The sequence below is a fragment of the Epinephelus lanceolatus genome, chromosome 18 (genome assembly GCF_041903045.1).
Source record: "Epinephelus lanceolatus isolate andai-2023 chromosome 18, ASM4190304v1, whole genome shotgun sequence".
NCBI lineage: Eukaryota > Metazoa > Chordata > Actinopteri > Perciformes > Serranidae > Epinephelus > Epinephelus lanceolatus.
In genome coordinates, this window is record NC_135751.1 from 22,089,786 (window position 1) to 22,111,416 (window position 21,631).

General features: G+C 41.0%; 1 protein-coding gene across 1 annotated transcript in view; it reads left to right on the top strand.

Moving 5' to 3' along the window:
* Positions 1-13,593: 13,593 nt before the first annotated feature.
* LOC117268330 (hemicentin-1) overlaps positions 13,594-21,631 on the top strand; it is a 32,763-nt gene continuing 24,725 nt past the window's right edge. The window contains exons 1-6 of the mRNA XM_078161664.1: positions 13,594-13,751; positions 16,655-16,930; positions 17,005-17,331; positions 18,475-18,711; positions 19,759-19,986; positions 20,072-20,335. Of these exons, the coding sequence (XP_078017790.1) occupies positions 13,694-13,751; positions 16,655-16,930; positions 17,005-17,331; positions 18,475-18,711; positions 19,759-19,986; positions 20,072-20,335 (1,390 nt within the window). The 5' untranslated portion in view covers positions 13,594-13,693. The remainder of the gene's footprint in view (positions 13,752-16,654; positions 16,931-17,004; positions 17,332-18,474; positions 18,712-19,758; positions 19,987-20,071; positions 20,336-21,631) is intronic.

The window sequence follows — 21,631 nt, forward strand, 5'->3', positions numbered from 1 at the left end:
TTTACAAGTTAAGCTGCAGCTGGTCGGCGTGAGATGGGTCGGCTATTCGTCAGCCTGATGGCCTGAGGGCCTGTGTTCTCTCTCAAATGTTTGCAGCATTGTCCAAATCTAAAATGTATCCTGTTTTATCTTATATGCTCTTCCACAGTTATAATCAGCGGACCATTTGGCAGTACTGACTCATCCTCCCCTGCTAAACTGGGAGTCTCTGTAAGAATCGGATTGTTGTCAGCACACAGATGAGCCAAAGGGGGGCCCTGGAAGGGGCAGGTTGTTCTTGGAGAAGCATTCTCATATGACTCAGCGGGACAGGAGTGAGCCTCCCTTTACGAAACAATAAAACAAAACAATGTAATTACTGTGAAAGGAGGCTTTCAGTCTCAGCTGAGACTCCCAATATCCAAAAGACTAATACCCCTTCATTTCCAACTGAAGAGAGCTGCTGCATTTAAAAGGAGACAAGAGAAAGGAGCAATGGTGGAAAGGAAGGGGGTGGGGTACATACTAACAAATGAGTCAAGACAAGAGGGGGATATAGGCCAGCAACTGATCCCAGTGTACTCAGGATGTGTTGCCATTGTTAATAAGCAAAGTTGAAGGAGAGGGTGACACAATGGAACAGTTTCATTATTTCAAATAAGGTGATATTGTGCAATCGGGATCCCAAGGACAGAGGGGACAGGAATTTCAAAGAGGAAGGGGATTCACTACTTATGGCGTCCAGAACAGTAGGTCATCTGATAAGAAATGAGATCAGGAAAAGAGTCTTCCAGTCTCGATCTTTTTCACGGCTCCGCCTCTTCTCAGATTTTTAAACACTTTTCCTGTCTTTTGTGGACGCACTGGAATTGTCCGCAGTAAATTGGATATTTCCTGTTTGTTATCTGGTTCCTGCATACAATACACTTTCCCTCTTCTATTATGAACTATTTAAACATGTGTCAGGCTTTTTTCAATTTAATTGACTGACAAAGTTTGTTTTGTCACAGAGAACGTTGTGAGTTCATGTTTAGGTATTTACAAGAGAAGGCCAGCAAATTACAGTAAGTCATTTCAGTTTATAATAAAAGCCCTGCGGAGCTACTGTTAGTACCAAGCTTAGCACATTCATAGTAGCCTGAGGATGAATCCACCAGCAGGTCAAAGCTGTCGCTTATCCTGTGACATACACCTCAACATCTACTCAGTGGATTGAAAAAAAAAAAAGTTATAAACATTAATGCTTCCTACACAATGGATCCTAATTTCTTTGATGATCCCCTAACCTTTCCTTTACCGTGATCATGAGGTTTACATTTGTGGTTTTGTGTGAAATGTCACAGCAACATGCCCAATGTTCATGCCCCCCCCAGGATCAATTGTAATCAGTTTGCTAATCCCCTGACGTTTCAATTTGTCAGCGGGATTTGTTCAGGTCTGTCAGCATGTTAGCACTGTGATTGTCAACATGCTGATGTATGTCTGAGTACAGTCTCACTGAGTGCTAGCTGTAGCCCCTTAAGCGGGATTTATACTTGTGCATTAGCTCTATGCCTACGTACGTGGCCTACGCCATTGTGTTACACCTTTAAACCACTGGTCAGCGGTGGGGTTTCTGTGAAGTGCTGTAAAATTTAGTTGATTCAAAACACACATTAAACACACATTAAACATGGCTTAATAGCAACAATTTCAAACACAAGTACACAGATCGGCTTCACTATAATTCACAGCATTCACAGACAAAGCACTTGTCTTTTGCTGGACAAAATTTCTCCAAAAATACAACATGGTAATGTTTTTAGCATAAGCCTATGGCATTTTACACTGTATAAATTAGCCTAGCAGCTAGCAGACTTTTTCTCAACTCATATGAAACCAGGGACAACAGCAACATTTAACAAAGGTAACGTTACAAAATTCAGGTCCATTAGGTTGACTAACAAAACAAAACTTTTCCAAACAAATATAACATGCTAACGTTATTAGCACAAGCCTATAGCATTTGAAAATGTATAAATGTATAATATGCTCATACAAAGCCAGGATAAATCCCGAAATATAAATCCCTGCAGGATAAATCACACAATGCTATTTTGTGGAGGCTTTATTGTCTTCAAGAGGTCTGCGTCGCTGCGATGTGTAGTCATTTTTCTGGGGAGGTGTAAGGCATGCGTTGACACACAGCCTATGCCGTAGGTACGGGGTTGATTCAATGCAGAAGTATAACACGGCTTTAGTCCTGTTTTTGTCGGTTCAGAGGCCAATATTGTTATGTGATTGTATAAATTATGTACAACCCTACAAAAATACAAAAGTACATTTGGTAAGGTTACGATTGAGTGTGTGTTAATATCATAGACTGTAAAAATACTGGACGTAGCTAGCCTGATGTCACTCATTTGTATTTTGAGTGTAATTCCTTTGACAAAAAAGAGACAAAATGCACAATAAACAAAGTAAAAAACATTGTATTTTTTTTTCTGTCAACTTTTCTACTGAGACCATGATAATATTGTTATCTTGAACTCTTTAGGCCAAGATAATTGTTCAGTTCATTCATACATTCATTTTCCGTTACCACTCATCCAGTCGCGGGGGGCTGGAGCCTATCCCAGCTGACACAGGGCGATAGAAAGGGTACCCTGGACAGATCGGGCTGACACACAGAGACAGACAACAATTCACGCTCACATTGACACCTACAGCCAATTTAGATTCATCAATTAATGACACGGGGGAACATGCAAACTTTAAACCAGGAACCCAACAATGCTAACCACTGCACCGTCATCTAATTGTTCAGTGAAAATCTGATAATGTGCTAGCCTAGACAATACCTTGGATTAGAAAAACATTAAAAGGATAAGGCACATTGAGAATAAGATGATGTAATCGCATTGATAGCAATCTATTTTTAACAAAAAGATGAATTTAAAGAAGTTATTAAAGGGTGTCACTAATTCTGCAAATCTCAGATCCTCAGACAGTTAGCACGAGGGGCCCTGACTGCAAAAGAATGATGAAGTAGGTTTGCATCTGGAAGATTACAACTTCTGGGACTCCGTCCAAGAGAGTTTGCATGAGCTCAGATATAATGTACATATTTACCGTGTCCTTCCCAAAAAGCACACATGCATTCCAGCAATGACCTCTGCTCATTTTAATGATCAAGGGAAAAAATGCGGTCCTTGGCAGGGAAATTTATCTTGCTCAATGTTGTGGTATGTAGAGTCTTAACTCTTAGTCAGTGCACTGTGAGGTCTCTACGGGAAAAAAAGAGTGTTCAAACTAAATTCAAACTAAATTCAGAATGATTTTTTGTTATTATTCATTACTGTAAATGCAAAATGATGTTGGCAATTGCATAACAAGTGTATTAGATTTAGATGACAAATTGTGGTGTACTCTGAAATTCACTGGAGCTTCTTATGAACTCTGGAGGTGTATTATCTGCAACTTCTCAGGAAACCAGATGAGTAAGCACAACCTCTGATGTTTGACTTATTATGCCAGTTTTCCAGCAGGCAAGATAAGATTATGCTGTGCGAAGGACAGAGGAATATCTATGTTGAACCATGTGTCAAAAGCCATTTTAGGAAATCCTTCTCCACAGTCTGTCCAACCACCCCGACCCTGGCATCGTTTCTCTCGCACAAGATAAAGAAAATGGCTGCAAAATGCCAGCAGAGACACAAGGAATCTGCGGAGACAGAGGGACCTCTGTTAGACTCTTGCATTTTCCATGATCACATTACAGTAAGCTTCGCCTCAGTGAGTAAATGGACAACACTCATATTGTTGCATAGTGACAACTCTTGTGTTATTCTCTGTTTTCACAGATCTGCTGGTTGAACATTAAATCCCCGCTCAGTTTCATAACACAGATACAGAGAGGGTGAGAAAAAAGCATCTGGTCATTACAGCTGGTTTCTCTCGAACAGCACAAGGTCAACTTTTTTATCAGTGTCCCGACAAGTGATTAGTCTATGGATGGTGCTCGCACTGCATTCTCTCGTTTACACATGTTTTCCTTGCCCTTGTCATTGTCATATTTTAACAGCTTTTTCCTCTTTGTCACAGGAAAAGCCTTTAAAGAGGTATAGTGTGTTCTCCTGGAGTCCCTTAGATCCTTTACTGGACAGCTCAGCCCATCAATTTCCCCACTCGCTGTTATCGTGTTACCCTGGAATGTCCACAGAGAGCATGTAGATAAGTAACCAGCACCACTGAATGACTTAAGTGACATTTTGGGTTTTTCTCATGAAGTGGCTGCTTTCCTTTTTCTTCCTAATCTTTTATTCCATCCATTCCCGTTTTTTTTTTTATTATTATTATTATTATTCGTGGGGGATTGCCATTTAAATGCCACCTCTCTGTTTTGTCTTATAGTGGAAGGATAAACTTGATACAAAACAATGATATCTGGATGATGGAGAAACTCATTTAAAGGTGAACTGAGTCATGTGTTTACACTTCCATTGCTGGTCCCTTGAAAAAAAAAACATTAAGAGGCTTCAGCTCAGCTATTCAACAAACCAAGAGCACATCAGTCCAGTTTTCTGTTACATTCAGAATTGATTTCAGGGTCCTCCTTCTTAAATACAAAGCCCCAAATGGGCAAGGACCAAGCTACATGTTTAACAACTCTGTTGTTTAACGTTTGCCTTTAAGAACATTGTGTTCACCCACTGCTGGTTTACTGGAAGTTCCCAGCAGCAGCAAGGAGAACATCAGGGATGCAGCCCTTGTTAGTTATGCCCCAAAGCTATGAAACATACTTCCTATAGATAGGGGAGGCAAGTTTGTTTGTTTAACACATTAAATATGTAAGATAAAAACACATCTTTTCACTTTCACCTTTAATTAGCTATGACATTCCTGACACAGACCTGAAACTCTTTCCTTATACGTCTCACGCTGCTGCAGTTCTTTTAAAATGTATCTTGATTTTTTTTTGGATCCAAAAGCACGACTCAGACAGCTGTTTAGTTTAAAGTGGATTTATTTTCAATAAAGCCAGAAGGGCTGTCTTGGGTTCATCCAGGGCAGGCGGGGGAAACAGGGCAGGAATGCTGAGCAGGGCTGGAAACAGGTTGGCAGGCCGGAGTGGGAGGCAAACGGGGTGACCGATGAGTGTGGATCTGAGGCACAGAGACACAAGGCTTAGGCAAAACAAATCCAAGAGGAAAAAAGCAAAAAGCAATAAATAGGCCGTAATTAGTATTACAAAGGTAAACTAAATGATCTGGAGACTGGACTGCAGAGTTAGAGTATTGTAGTGCTGGGGTTGATTAGTGGATGGCTTTCAGGTGGGCAGACTGGCAGCAGGACTGATGAGAGCTGAGCCCAGACACACAGCCACAGACACAAACAAGGAACCACAAGTAACAAAGGGAGGCTGACACATGAGGAATGAAGGAAAGACACAGACTATGACAGATTTTATCTCATCATTTGCTTTTAATCTGTATTTAAATGCCCTTTTTGTTTATTCTCTCTATGTTCATGTGAAGCACTCTGTGCATATAATCCTCTTATTGTAAAGCACATTGTACCGCATTTCTTGTATGAAAGGTGCTAAATAAATAAGTAAATTATTGTTGTTATTATTTTCTGTTAGATGTCTTTGTGTTGGTATCGCCTCTGAATAAACAGCTCAAACCTAAAAAGATGAAAGGTTTACTGAACAGACCTACCAAGCACAAGATTTTGTCAGTTGGGTTTTTTGTTTGTTTTTGTACATTCACTCCTCATGTGTCATGTCTGCTTTTATTTCCTGTCTTTGTGTGTATCCCCACCGTAGTCTTTGTCAGCCCCTCCCTGATTAGTTTTACTTACCTGTTCTTACTCCCCCAGTTGGTGGGTTTCGAGCCCGGTCTCACTCCGAAGACATCGAAATCCGGCGCTTGGGCAGTGACTTGCGGCATCAGAAATCAACGAAAAAGGCATCCTTTCACGTCGGCATGATACACAGCTGGTTGCTGTTATAGTTTTACAGCACCTGGCGGCGTCAGGGGTAAACGCAGCGGAAAAAGGATGAAAGTTGAGCAAAAGTCTGAGTGGGGTGGGTGGGATGTGTGGTGGATGGGTCCAACAAACATCGGCCTTCAACCGAGAGAGCTGTGTTTGTGTCCCGTAAAATTCTAAAGCCCAATCCTGTTATTTTTTCCTAAACCTAACCATGTGCTTTTGTTGGCTAAACCTGACCATGTGTCTTTTTTGTTGAAGGAAAAAAAACAGCAGTTTGGGTTGTTGTGCTGTCATAGTGTGTTTAAGAGACTAAGGCCCAATCCCAATACTCCCCCTTGTCCACTACCCCTTAGCCCTTGGTCCTACCCCTAGCCATTGCCCACTACCCCTTAGCCCACGAAATGAAGCAACGAGGGGTAGGGGTTGAAATCTTTCCCTAGGAATTGGGACACCACTCACTACGTCACTGCATCGGTTACGTTCACGCATACGCAACTATTTTAAACAGGAAGCTACATTTCCAACCGGCATCTACAATGGAATCTCGGTTGAGTTCATCCTACCTATCGCGTTTGTTGTATTCATCATGCTTCGTTTGATGAACGACAGACGACAGGGGATTTCTGCTAGCTAGCTAGCAAGCTAACATTACAAGGCAGCATAGTTATACTAGCTGGCATGTTATCGTAATGTGAAAAATCCAACAATTTTGTTGAACAGGACAGATGACAGACGCCAGAAAGTGTGAGCTAGCTAACAAGCAACCTGACGACGGTAACGTTATCTATGCATGAACTTTTTCCCCGTCTCTTGCTCGGTGGTAGCCATGGCGACGTCTACCCCTCGCTGGCAAGTCAGCATCTGAAATTCCTCACTCAGAAGGGCTAGTTTCATACCCACTACCCCTCGTTATGCCCCCTACCCCTACATGCAAAAAGGAATTGGGACACAGCTACCCCTCACGGGAACTCGCAAATGTAGGGGTAGGGCCAAGGGGTAGGGATAAGGGGGGTATTGGGACAGGCCCTAAACGTTAAATGTCCTGTAAAAACAGAAGTGTATCTTGAAAGAAGACAGTGCATGTAACAGGCACAACGCACCCAGGGTACCTTTCACGTCACATGTGGATGTGAAAAGTCTATGACCAAGTATGCCAATATGTGACAAGGTTAGAGTGAGAGTTTACCCAGCAACACACCGGCCCTGCGTTAGCCTCATGACTCCTTCCCTGCACCTGAGTTTTTCCCAGCCTATCAGCTCCCTGCCTGTTCTTCTGATTCATCACTTTATTCTCCTCACCTGCGCTTCTCCGCCCTTTTTCTGCACCTGCACTTTATCCCCTTATCACACTAGTTTGTATTTAAGACCTCGTTTTCAGTTCAGTTTTTGGTGGATCCTTGATTTGGTTGTGTGATGTTCGGTTGTTCTGTTTCCTGGAGTGAAGGGTGATCTTTTTGTGCTCCTGTGGTCTGCTGTCTCCTGAGTTTGGGTCCACGTTCTCCACACCACATAACAAAACTGATGCAAAATTAAGTTAAACTATAAAGTGTGTGTCTTGCTCCTGTGTAGGAGAGGTGGTGGGGCCTTTTGCATATCTGTGCCCAAGGACCCATTGTCTCACAATCCGCCCCTGCCTAAAATGACCTACTGTAATGCTGGAAATGGATCAACATTGTCATGTCATTACCATGTAGAAGAAACCCCTTATCATGAGATAAAAAATCCTGTACAGGAACTGTTGCTTTTCACACCATTAACCATTAAGTGACTCAGTTGCGTAAACATCTGAGCACAGTTAATCCAAATGAGCTGGAAACGCTCCACAGGCAGCTGACAGGGCTCTCTGAAGTCATTCCCTACATGTCTTGTGGACATGAACAAGAAGTGATCACATTGCGGACTTGATAACATTTAAGAGAGTCAAACACTCGTTTGCACATTTCAGTTCAGTTTTGGCAGTGATCTTTGTTTTGTTTTCAGAACCTCTGGCTTTGTTGCTGGGAAACAACGACCCCTTGTCAAGAGATTAAAGCTTACTACTGGCATATGTCCAATAACAATCTGTTGAGGGTTTAATGATACCCACCTCCTGAGCCTGATATTACTGTGTGTATAAACCTCCAGGAATGAGAGTGGAGACTAGTGCGTGTGATGCCTGTGTGTAGTTTTTGTGAATAGGGAGTATTTCAGCAACATGACTGGAATCTCAATGCTTGTTTTCTCAAGTGAAGCACCCTGTTTGTCTTCCATGGCCTCCCCTGTTGAATATCTTTGTCTGTCATCTCCTCCTGCTCCCATCTGATGAACTGCCCTAATCACCTTTGACCCTGACTGGATTAAAGACGTCTTACTGAGTGCGGCTGTTTATTCTCAGCATTCTTACTTTCCCTATTTCAACCGCAAACACATTGTTCTGGTTTCTATTCATCATTCCAATGGGTCACAAGGGCTCAGGGAGGATGCGATTACATGGCATGCTCTATGCCTTCCTTAAAAAAATCTGTCTCAGCCTCTAGATATGTTATTTATTACAAATTACAACTCATCATATCCACACTAAGGCAAAGTTTTCCCCATTTCAAGGAATTCATATCCTGTTGGAATATCCTGTACTTCTGAAATCTGAAACAAGTAAAAACAGGATGTGACTGCATGCTGTGTAGCATGGAAATTCCACAGATCATATTAGCTTCTTTGTGAAAGTGAATGATGCCATCTTGACGCAACAATGTTCTCAGGAAACAATACAACATATTTATTTTATTACAAAGCCCTATTTATGGACACTGGTTATGATCTTAATAAAAACTTGAATGATTTCTGAATCATTATTATATTAAAAATGATCCAGAAGTGATAAATGTCAGATTTTGGTTTAAAAACAGCCTAAAGTGGTCTAAAAATGGTCTGAATATGCAAACACGGTGTTGGTAGAGCTGCAAACACTCAGACTGACTTGGAAATGTGGGTGTGTGGGTGTGAATCTCTGCGCTGGTGACCTTAAGAAGTGTGGGCATAATGAAGCCTTCCAGCATGCAACATTTTGGATGCCTGATTGAGAAAATGAACACGATGCCTTCACTGTCATCAAATTTGTTCCTTTCTAGTGTGGCTTTTTCAAGCAGTAAAGCAATATATAATGTAAATATCGGTGTCAGTTGCACTGTGGAATAAATATGTCTGTTTGAACAATTTCAATTTTATACAGTATTCATATGCAGTACTTAAAAATTAAAAGTACTGACGTTACTCTTAAAGGGATAGTGCACCCAAAAATGAAAATTCAGCCATTATCTATTCACCCATATGCCAATGGAGGCTCAGGTGAAGTTTTAGAGTCCTCACATCACTTGCGGAGATCCAAGGGGAGAAGGGGTAGCAGCACAACTCCACCTAATGCAGTCTGACGGCGCCCCAGATTCACACATCCAAAAACACATACTTGAAACCACAAAATATCTCCATACTGCTCGTCCATAGTGATCCAAGTGTCCTGAAGCCCCGACATAAAAAGTTGTTTGGAAAAAACGTCATTTGAACTCTGTTTTTAGCCTCATTGTAGCCTGCAGCTCTAACTGCCTCTCTGTGCACTGCGCTCACGTGTGCGCACCGTAAGCCTCCATTAGGTGGAGTTGTGTTGCTACCCCCTCTCCCCTTGGATCTCCGCAAGTGTTGTGAGGACTCTAAAAGTTTACCTGAGCCTCCATCGGCATATGGGTAAGTAGATAATAGGTGAATTTTCATTTTTGGGTGCACTATCCCTTTAAGGTACCCATCGTGCATCACTACTGCATTGTCTATTACTCACCTAAAGTGTTTTCAGAAACATAATTTAGGGCACATTCACAACAGGATAGTCTGGGGGACTCGGTTCGCTTGGGTGGGGAATGCTGAAAAATGTTACAGCTCCATTTAGTTCGGTTCACTTTTACACTCCGCTTCTTAAAGCCAACCAAACTGCCTGGACAACGTCACACAGTTACAGCTGCTCGTTTGGGGGCGGTATTGCCCGAAACGACCACTGACCAGGAAGAAAAAAAGCATGACGAAGAAGAAAACCCGGCTCATCGATTGGCCAGGCCCGAAAACGGAAATCCATTGTGGGTAGCCACAAGGAACTGCGATATATAGTCCTCTGACCATATATCAGTAAGCACCTGCACCTCCTCACTACTCCACGTCTATGTCCGTCAAGACATTTTCCAACTTTTTCTTTTTTTACCTCTGCTTCTCCCAGTTCACGCTGTTGGCTTTGTTTTTTTTCCTACCCAAAATGCACTACGCTCTATGTCACTTCCTCTCTTTGGTTCACTTCCTCTCTTTGGTTCCCTGGATAGTCAGTATGCATTTCCCACTGTAAGCGAACCGCACCAGAGTTCACTTGCAAGTGAACCGAGACCCCCAGTTTTCAAGTGGACCAGGGTTCACTTGTTTGGTCTGCACCAGAGTTTGAATGAGCGGTCACACCACTCAAAAACGAACCGAACTACCTGTGGAAGTGGAACAGGGTTCGTTCAAAGCAGACCAAATAGCACCAGTGTGAATGTGTCCTTAGTGTACTGTTTAGCTGTAAATTGAGAGTTTGCTACAGCCTGTGGGCAGTGCTGAGTTCAGCTTGATTGTTTCCAACACGGTGACCAGGTCACAGTTTCTCATCTTTGAGTATAGCAGAGAATCGCATCTGTTTTCTTTTTACTTTTAGTAGGTACTGCAGCTGCCCTTGAAAAGTATGTACTGTTGCATGCAGTATGCACACAACCGGGACATACTACCTTCTCATAGCATTATGCCCTGAACTTTGACCCTCTTGCTTTTATATCCGTTAACCAGAGACAGAGATCAGCCTGGAGAGCTCTGCTGTGTGGATTCTAACGTATTATATTTGCGACAGTGAAATTACATCTGCAGTTCTCTGTCATTTTCATTTCCTTAGCTATGTCCTATTGAAGTTTGTGACATTTATTTTGGTTACTTAAACAATTAATATTACAACTGGTCATCAGTTTCTTGAATGCGCTGTCACTGTGACTTCTGACAGCTGTCAATCAGCCGTCAATGAGCTGTCATCTGTTTGTGGCTTAGTCGATGTTATGTATCGTCCACTGTGCAGAGGATTGTGGGTCAGAACAGGCAGAAAAACATGCTTGCTTGCAAACTGCAAAATCTGACCAGATGTAGTAGAACATCCTGGTATTTTTGGCATACTGCATTTGACATACTGTGTGTTGGGACATACTAAATCTTTATCTTGCATACAACATAGAGTGATAGTATGGGAATTGGAATGCACAGATAGTTTTATAGTAGAGTAGTGAGTATTTTATTTTCTTTATGTTTTTTTCATTTGTTCTGTTTTCATATATTTTAGAGATTTTGTTTGAGATACATTGGTCCAATTACAATATGCTTTTTATATTACTGTTTTTTTTTTCTTTGGAGGAAAAATATTGTTTGAAACCACAAAATCAGCTTTAAAATCACAGCAGTAAAACAGACCTGTATCTTTAGCTACAGTCAGCGGAAACCCATAAAAATACTTGAATATGCACATTTAGTTAAATTTCATATAATCATTATAAAAGGACAGATGTTTCCGGTTTTTTGCTGAGCTGTTATTGAGAACAGAGGAAGTGTAAACTGGCACAACATAACCTTTATTTTCTATGGGTTATTCTGTTTCATGCACTTTGAATAACTTTATTGTCAAAATGTGCTATTTCTTTTTAAAAAACTGTAGATCAGCAGTTTTAAATGAAACCTCAGTGGTGTATGGAAAATCTTCCCACTGTTTAAGTTTGCAGTGATGCAAGTGGAGTGTTTACTGTGGCAAAAATGAAGGGATCAGGGTACACAGATTAATGCTTCAGTGAAGCGATTCTTTGTTGAGCAGGCCTGCAGAGAGCATTCTGGCATACACACAAGAGGACAACAGAAGGGTCTCGCTATTTTCATAGAAAGCAGAATGCCTTCAACAAACAAGTTGAACCCTTGCACTTCCTCGTGCATCTTTCGGTCAAGAACTGGTCTTTTCTGAAACATAACATACACACTAACAGGGGACCTATCATAGATGATCAACAAAATAAGGAACTGAAATCAACACACAGAAAACAATTAATTAAAATGCAACAGCTGCTAAATCTGATAAGAGCATACTTCAAGTTTTAATCTTTCAGTTCTTGGGTTTTTTTAAGTACACTTCTCATTTTCTTGCAAAGTAAGCATCGTATGTGTTAAGCTGCTGGTCTGGTTGACAAGTAGCTCTTTTTTTTATATAAGTTATTCAGATGTGTAATGTTGGCTACCTCAACTTATATGTTCATTCCTTGATTGTCCTGTAAGTTATTCATATTCCTTTAGTCTGTAAGGGTCCTCAGATCAAAAGCCTCAAAAGGGTTTTTCATAAAAATTATTCCAAGTTGTGAGTGTTGTTTAAACAGGATAAAGTGGTGTTGTGTTGGTATGCCAGGTGCCGTAATCCTTGAGTGTTGTAACTCACTCTCTCTGCAATGTTGTGCCTGGGGCACGTCATGTATTAATGATACTCGTTACCTGGAGAGGTTGGAAAAGATAAACATTTCTTCCCTGTTCCAAAACCAAAATCAAACCCTGAAAAGTGTAGGGTTAGCTAGCTACTGAAGATATAGCCTACTGAATGTATACACGTGCTGCTTTTGCTTTTTAATGATTATAACAGTGAAACCAGTGAAGGGAAGCAGGGAAACTTTGCTGATATTCAACCAGCTGTGTGTCATTGCGGTGTGTGTGATCCCTGCCCGTCCTGCAGCAGAGGTCAGGGTGCTGGTGGTGGCACCGTTCATCTGCACACACTGCGATGCCACACAGCTGGTTCAATATCAGCAAATTTTCCCTTCATATTCATTGTCTTCTGTGGCGATCAGCAGTGATGTGGTGGTTCACTTTTACACTGTGATCTGTAGCCTATAGTTCGGCTTTAGCTTCTAATTATCTTTGTCTTTTTAACCTGTTGTTGTTGCAGAGTCAGTTTGACATCCTGGATATATCCTTCAAACACAGACTGTAGACCCCTCTGCCTGCTTCTCTCTGGAATCACTGTTTCATTTTTCCAAAAATATGATAACATTTCTTCAGGCAGTGCAGTTAGTTACAGTGTGGGTTCCATGCTTACTCTGACAGCCTGTGGGACCATCACAAAAGGGCGGGGCTTGGCAAAAGGTCAATTAAGGTGTTATGGTATTTTCAAATTTGACATTTCAAAACAATTAAATAGTAGCTGACAGTTTGCTGAGCTGTTGTAGAGAATTTTAGGAAGTGTAAAGTGGCTTAAGATGAACTCTGTCCTCTGTGGCTAATATGTTTTATGCACTTTGACTTGCCCTGTCATTAAAATGTGCCACACAAATAAACATATCAGTGTGAATGTGTTAAAAAAAACCCCCATCAGAACAGCAGAATTGCCAGGCTGAGTAACAACGTCTGACTCATGAATAACAGAAATAGAAACCTCCAGCGACTGTACAGTCAAAGTGTGTGAGTGTGTGTGTGTGTGTGCTGAGAGAGAGAGAGAGAGAGAGAGCGAGAGAGAGAGAGAGAGAGAGAGAGAGAGAGAGAGAGCATTTCCCTCTCCCTCCTCCTCCTCTGAATGTGCTCCATTGCTTTCCTACGGGTCTGAACAGTGCAGTCTCAGAAGGGGAGCCGAGCAGAGCTGTAATAAACGACAGAAGGGACATTGTTCACATCCAATGAGTAAACAAATCCAATGAGTGAGAGCACATCATTTGTTCGACTCTTTGTGGGGTTCCTGCTCAGTGTGACAGGTAGGTGCTTCTCACTTTCTCTGCTGAAATGATGCTCTTTATTTAGGCTTTGTTATGTATATTATCATGATACACATTATAAAGCCATCAGCTGTGGGTCTACATTTTTATATTGTCACTCCACAGAAAACGTGTTTTAATGATACACTGAATGTACTCAGGCGTCATTCATTCAAAAAAATAGCGGCAGGTAAAAGTGTCACACGCCATATGTGGCTGCAGAACTTTGTTTTAACCAGAAGGGAGCAGTATCATATGGAAAGAAAGGGACTGTCAACTCACTGTGCACCGAGAGCAAGCAAAGTTTCACATGTCCAAGGCTGTTAGAAAATCACATGTTCATAATCCCTCAATAAATCTGAAGAGAGCATTAAAAACCTTTGAGTCCAGCAGGTATCAGGAGGGAGCAAAATTTAATTACCCAGAATTAATAGTGTTAAGTAACAGTCATTTATTCCTCACAAGATTACTGTTTCGGTAACAGTGTTGCCCAATTTACTGGCATTGGCACAATGGTTAGAGCTTGAGAGAGAGCCGAAGAGCATTTATTTTACATCTTTGAATTTTCACTGTGAGCTATATGGAAAGGTTTTGAAGAATGTGTAATTAGATATCTTGCCTACCTGAATTGCAAACCTCCCCTTCCTCCATGTCGGGGGTATTTTTGTGTAAGTATGTCACCATGGCAACTCTCTGAAAGCATAAACCAAATAAAAAATGTTATACCTTAGCTATTATATTATGTAATATATCAATCTGATACACACTTTTCAATTTCAATTCAATAAGCTTTATTGGCATGGCATTACGTATGTGTTGCCAAGGCACAATTGCAATTTAAGACAGTGAAAATTCAAAAACAGTTGACTACAATGTATTATTATAAAAGCATAGACATACATTTTAAAGGAAAACCTATTAAGTGAAGGAGTAAATAAAAAGGCAGAGTGTGATCTATGATGAGATGAACTATATGTGGTTGTGTTGGTTGTCTTTCAGGCTGTGACATGCACTGACATTATCCTGCTGCATCTATGGCGCTGACACCGTTATCTCCAAGCAGCAATTTTAGTCTGGTCAGAGAGTCTTCATATGTGCTGTAGCAGGAAATATTGCTCTGTCTCCACCTGTCTCTGAGGAACAGAGCTGACACAGCCTGTCTTCTGCCTGTGTCTGCCAGTCTCTATGGCTAGGCTGTGGTCACTGAGTCTGTACATAGTCAGCATCTTTCTCACTTTCAGATCTGTCGCAGCGGTCAGATAGTTTGCCATTGTGTACTTTCCATGCTATTGTTAAAGCTATGTTTGACTGTTGTTTGCTTCTGTTAATAGGGAGGGTAGTTTTTTGTGGCATAGTAGGAAGGAAGTGAAAAGCTTTGGTGGCTAATTGGGACAATTTAGGGGCAGCGACAATGGCAGGACATGGAAGTGCGTACCTGCTTTGGCTTCTTAAAATAAAAAGTGAAAGTCATTTTGTTTTTTTATTGGATGTGTCCTCTCAATTGGAAACAGAATGTGCTGGAAGACGATGGGTGCTCTTCAACTCATCAACACATCAGGAAAAATCTGTATTATAGTGATGATGGGTTTCACAAAATATTGCTAAATTGAATTTAACTCCAGTTAACTAAATTGGAATTTGTCAATTTTTTTTCCATTTTAGTACAGTGATGGAAAAAAAAGTACTTTCAGGTCAGCCTCTATTTTGGTGAATGAAAAACACTCTCGGTCTTCCTTTGTCTTACAATGAATGCATTTATTTACAATATCAGTATCAGGAAACAGACTCAACGCACAACAGTGGTGGCATTGAGTTTGCATAAAGGGACAGTTCACCCCAAAATCAAAAATATATATTTTCTATCTTACCTGTCGTGCTATTCATCACTCTAGATCAGGGGTGACCCACTTAAGGGTCCGATCCGGCCGACTGAATGACTTTGCATACCTAATATCGATACACTTGTGAAGGCAAAGAGGTGTCAGGCTTCATGAGGGAGTTAAACAGTGAGTAGCCTTCATGTAAAATGCTGCTTCAGAGGGTTTTCCACCCTGTACAGAATACAATCCTCTGAGAAAAAACAAGGTATATTTATGTTCAAATTTAAAGATACCGAGCACTGTGCAAAATATTGTCAATCAGCTGCGTCAGTACAAAAGAATCTGTATCAGACTTCTATCTTAAAACGATGTTGGTGGAACACCTCTGCTAAGGCACTGCCTAGTCTTTGGGACTAGATGGCACTCGGCAACAGCAATGTCTCTCCAGAAATCATGACCAGGTTACTCAAGATGATCCACAGACCTTGTTGTGAGCAGTTTCATGTAGGAGCTATTTTCTTTCTCCTGAACTACACCCATCAGCCGTATCACTGTGCAGAGGGAAGAGTGCATCTACTGCTAGCGCACCTAGCAGCACTGAGCTAGCTAAATGTTACAGCTCAGCCAAAGAGGACACCATTAATGTTCACATTGCAAAGTCGGGAGTACGAGCCTTACGTCAATGAGTAGATGTTCGCTTCCCTCTGCACAGTGATGCAGCTGGAGGGTGTAGTTTGGTAGAAAGAAATAGTCCCAAGAGAAAGAAAAAAATATGTATTTTTGTTTTTTGGGTGAACTGTCCCTTTAAAGAAACAACTTTAACTATATACTCCACTAAGTAACCAAATAGAAACAACACTATACCAACCTCTAACCTGGGTCAAACTGAGATACAACTTTTTATAACCTGACAAAGTACAAACATACATGCAAATATATATTTTAGATTTTTTTTCCACCTCATATACCTTCTGCAAGTCTTTGACAAACAGTGAGCATGCAGTGTGAGGCAAACATTGCAATGAAATGTTTCTCTTGTGGCAGTTATGCAAATATGACATGTCATATTCTCCCATGCTGTAGGTGCACACGCCTCCTGTCCCATTGAGTTGAGCCCCCCCAGTGTTGTGGTGAAATATGGCGACTCGGTCTCAATCAACTGCAGCACATCGGAGGTCCTGTTTCAAGGAATGGGTTGGGAGGCTACACAAGGAGGCAAAAGTCTTGAGAAGGTCAACCATGTGGTCTGGACTGTGGAGAATCTCAAAGAATGGGGTGTCTCTCCCTTGTGCTTCATCAACCCCACAAATGAGAGTCATTTTAAACAGTGCCTCGAGAGCCCCAAAGTTGTACTTTACAGTAAGTCCTGCTTATTTTGCGCAGAATCAGAGTGAAACTACGACTGTGTCTGATAACGTCTACTTTTTCTCCAGCATTCCCAGAAACAATCAGTATCAGCTCCAGCAGTGGCCCAAGTGGTGTGATGGATGAAGGGGAGAAATATGACTTCACGTGTAACATCAACAATGTAGCACCTGTTCAAAATCTCACCGTATGGTGGTATAAAGGAGATGCAGTAGTCTTTACAGACACTTTTGACAATCCTCGTGTTAAACCAGTGGATCAGTCAGCTGTCTACAGCTTTACACCGACCAGACAAGACGACGGAGTGACGTTCAGATGCGAGGCACATTTGGACCTGTCACCAGAAGGGCCCCATTTAAATGTATCTTCTCGGGAGCTTAATATCACAGTTCACTGTAAGTATATCCTGTGTACTCACCAATCTGAAATGTACCTAAAGGCATATTTAGGCTGTATAGGTCATTAAAACTGGTACTTTATGTTATTTGGAGTTTGCAAATACTTTTTATAATACTATTTTCAGTAGAGCTGCAATTATTATTCAGTCAAGTGGTTAGTTGATCAACAGGGGACACGTCCCCCCAATTAAAACGTGAAAGTAGCAGAAGTCTTTTATTTGGCAAAATTAAAGACATTTACAACACAAATTGATGCAGAAAAGGCACAAACTGGTGCATAAAAATCAACAGAATGCAGGAAATTGTTTGATGCTCAGAATTTTCTGGAGGAAGACCCACGCCTCCCATTTCATATGAGTCCCACCCACACATTTAACAACTTCAGCTTTAAATTGTGAGGATGTGCTACTTTTTCTTTTCTTACCGAGTACACTAAGTATCTTCGGGTGTTAGACTGTTGATAAACTTGAAAACTTTTCACTTCATAAAAACGATTAATTGAGACAGTAATCATCACATTATTCGATAATTAAAATTATAATCATTTTTAGGGAAGAAAAAAATGAACTTCGGGCACTTATGCGTATAAGATTATAAAGGCTTTTTAACTTAATTCAAATGCATCTGTTCCTGTTCCACACATGAGTGCCTGAAGTTGATTTTTTCTTCCCATGTGCTGACCCTTTTCTTCAAGAACACCTGCGTTTATTCTTGAGTATCATATGATAAAGACGGTCCTTATACAGTGTCAGCCGGGATAGGCTTCAGCCCCCTGTGACCCAGAATAGGATAAGCGGCTACAGATAATGAATGAATAATTCCATTTGGAAGGGAGGCATCTAATTTCCATTTTAACACAATAGATTTTTTAGCAATGGCCAGCAAAATTCCTGTGAGCCTTCTAGCATGGCTTTTTAAAAGATTTGTAAGATTGGCGTTAGTTACCCAGTTAACAAATCTGTGGGTCCAATGGTAAGACAACAACATGAATACCTCCTGCCAAAACGCCTGAAGTTTAGGGCACTGCCAAGCAGAGTGTAGGAATGTTCCCTCATCTAAGCCATAACTAAAACAAAGATCTTTTCATCTGTTAATTGAAAGAAAATAGTATAATCGGTTGCTGTGTTTGCTTCTGTTTAGTTGGACCAGATGTACAGTGTCCTGGTCTTTTACTGGACAAACTGGAGTTGCTGGAAGGAGAAACGTTGGAAGAGCGATGTTCTGTGTCGGGAAATCCCACCCCTATTGTCCAATGGCTGAAAGATGGACAGCCCACAGACCCAGGTGTCCCTCTGAGCAGGAAGAATGCAGGCCTGTACACCATTACAGCTGATGGTGTCACAGAGGTCAAAAAGGAGCTCCGGGTTCTTATATTGTGTGAGTGTCACATCCAGTCATCAGCACAAACAGCCCTATTTCTAACATCCTGCACACACATCTACACAGAGACTCTCTGGGTTCTGCTTTTCATTGTTGTCCTACTGCAAGGATTTTTCTGTAATATTGTCTTTTTTTTTGTAGTATTTATATTTGCAATTTAACGCACAAACAAACTTAGGTCTAGCTGCTATTAGGGTGTTACAGTAGATGTAAGGTGGAAGAAGTACTCAGATTTTTTACTCAAAGTTCCAGTGTAGGAATAAGAGGCATCTACTGACAGAAATTGTATATAATATTCACAACTATGTTTTCATTAGTTTATAATCACCAGAAAATAAGAAGTGTTGTGTTTTGTTATTTTAGAATGAGCCGTTTATACCTACATACGGAGCAGGTAATCTTCCATGGATTTTGCCATGTTGTTCTACAGTAGCCCAGAACGCACAAACCAAACACTGGCTCTAGATAGGGCCATTTGTGTTTTTGTGTCGGCCACTGTAGTTAGCAGGCCCTCCGTGATGAGCAGCATCGGAAAAACACAGATTCTTTTAATGTAAAACGTCTTTATTCAGTGTTTTTGACAGTTTAAATCACTGGGTCTATTTGCTTGCAAAGAGTGGATTATTCAGAGACACTGCTTTGTAATGTGAAACTGCTTTATCCAATGATTTCACCAATTTCAATCACCTGGTCCATTTGTTTTGGGATGAAAGAGACCTCAGCGGGTAATTCGGCTGTTGGGAAAACCCTACCAAACAATGAACACTGAAGGAATTCTAATTAGGAGAAATTTTCAGCTGGTTGCAATCTGCAATTCTCACCACTAGATGCCACTAAATCCCCCTAATTCGTACACACAGCTCCTTTAAGTAGAAAAATCAATACTACAAGATAAGTAACTCCATTACAAGTAAATTTTCTGGCTTCAAATAATAGAAATATTCATGTAATATTCATGTAAATTACAAGGATCTCAAAGCCATACTTAAGTACAGTACTGCCACCACTGGCTAGTTGATGAATTGTCAAGTGTTTTACTTTCAGATGGACCAGAATTGATGTGTCCAAGCAATTACACAGCACTGGAATACACTTCTCACAACCTGACCTGCACTGTGGAGGGCTATCCTAAACCTGAGATCACCTGGTCTAAAGATGGTGAGGAGGTGGATCTTCCAGAGAAACTAACAAGACGTGACACGGGGCAGTACGTGATCACAGCTTCCAACAATCAGTCAAGTGTAAACTTCACAGTGGACATTAATGTTATATGTAAGTTATTTTGATGGAAACCTAAGCATCTATTTGCACAAGTCTTCTGCTTTTTCTCTGACTTTGTTTCAATGGCTTCCTCTAGACCCGCCATCGGAGATAGTTGAGCTTGAACACTCTGAAGTCAACATTGGTTCTACTGTGTGGCTGAAGTGCTCCTCTATGGGCAACCCACGGCCCACATATTTCTGGAATTATTACCGAACCGCCAATGTGATTGAGGAAAATGATGATGGAGTGTCCCGTCTGCTCATCCACAATGCTACTGTATACAACATGGGCCTCTACACATGTCACGCCTGGAATGACAGAGGAAATGTCTCTAAAACTGTCAAAGTCTCTGTAAAAGGTAGGTTCAGTATGATGTATCTGTCACTTTAATGTAATCAGTGGGCTAATGCAATAATTTATAGAGTTTGTTTTTCATTGGTAGCCTGCTCATGACATTATTATTTATATTTAAATATGACCTTACTCCTAATATAGTCATATAGTCATGTAGCAAGCATTGATTAAAAGAGCACTGTGTAGGATTCATAGGATTTAGTGGCATCTAGTGGCGGGGATTGCAGATTGCAACTAGCTGAGACGTCTCCCATGTGCCAAGCATGCACTTCTATTGAGGATTCCTTCAGTGTTCATAGTTCAGGACGTTTTTACCGGGAGCTGAATTATAGCAAAGTCTTTTCATCTCCAAAACAAACAGACCCGGTGATTGAAACCGGTAAAAACACTGAACAAAGTAATTTCGCATAAAAAAATCTATGTGTCTTTCAATGCTGCTCATCGTGGAAGGGCTGCTAACTAAGGTGGCCAATGCAAAAACGTGAATGTCCCTATCTAGAGCCATGTTTAGTTTGTCCATTCTGGGCTACTAGAGAGACATGGCAGACTCTCTCTTATGTAGATATAAACGGCTCATTCTAAGAAAACAAAAACACAAAGATTCTTATTTTCAGGTGATTATACACTGAAGAAGACATACTTATTATATTATATTATATTCCATTTCTGCCAATATAGCCAATGAAGATGATAAGCACAAAACCACCCATACTCACCTCACAGATGTGCTGAGCAGACAGACGGTACTCTCGCAGACCCCCCAGGGGAAGGTACTCCATTATCAGCCATTATCATCCTATTTCCATTACTTTTCACAAGCAAGAATGACCTGTTGTCTATCCTGGTGCTGAAGGGGTTGTGGTGCCCAGTCAGCATGCTATGTGTTAAAAAAAAAAAAAAAAAAAAAAAACTCAAAATACATTGACAAATAAGGGAAACAGTGCTGCACTTCGGATAGATTTTTTCATTATTTACAGAGGAACAGCAGGAACCAAAAATCAATTCCTTGAATCGTCCACTGAGTACTGCAAGCTTAAACAGAATACTGAGCAAGCACTCTTTGGCACATGCAGACACTGTATTTTGACATATCAACATTACAGCAGGGATACTCAATTTGCTTTGCCTAGGGGCCACTTTTGCAAAATGACAGGAGGCCAGGGGCCAGTTAATAAACAAACATTAATAATATATATCAGTATATAATTAATGAATTGCCTGTTGTTCTCACATTTTTTATATTTATTGTCCTCACTCAGTCCAGTCACAGGTTAAGCGGAATTTATACTTGTGCATCAGC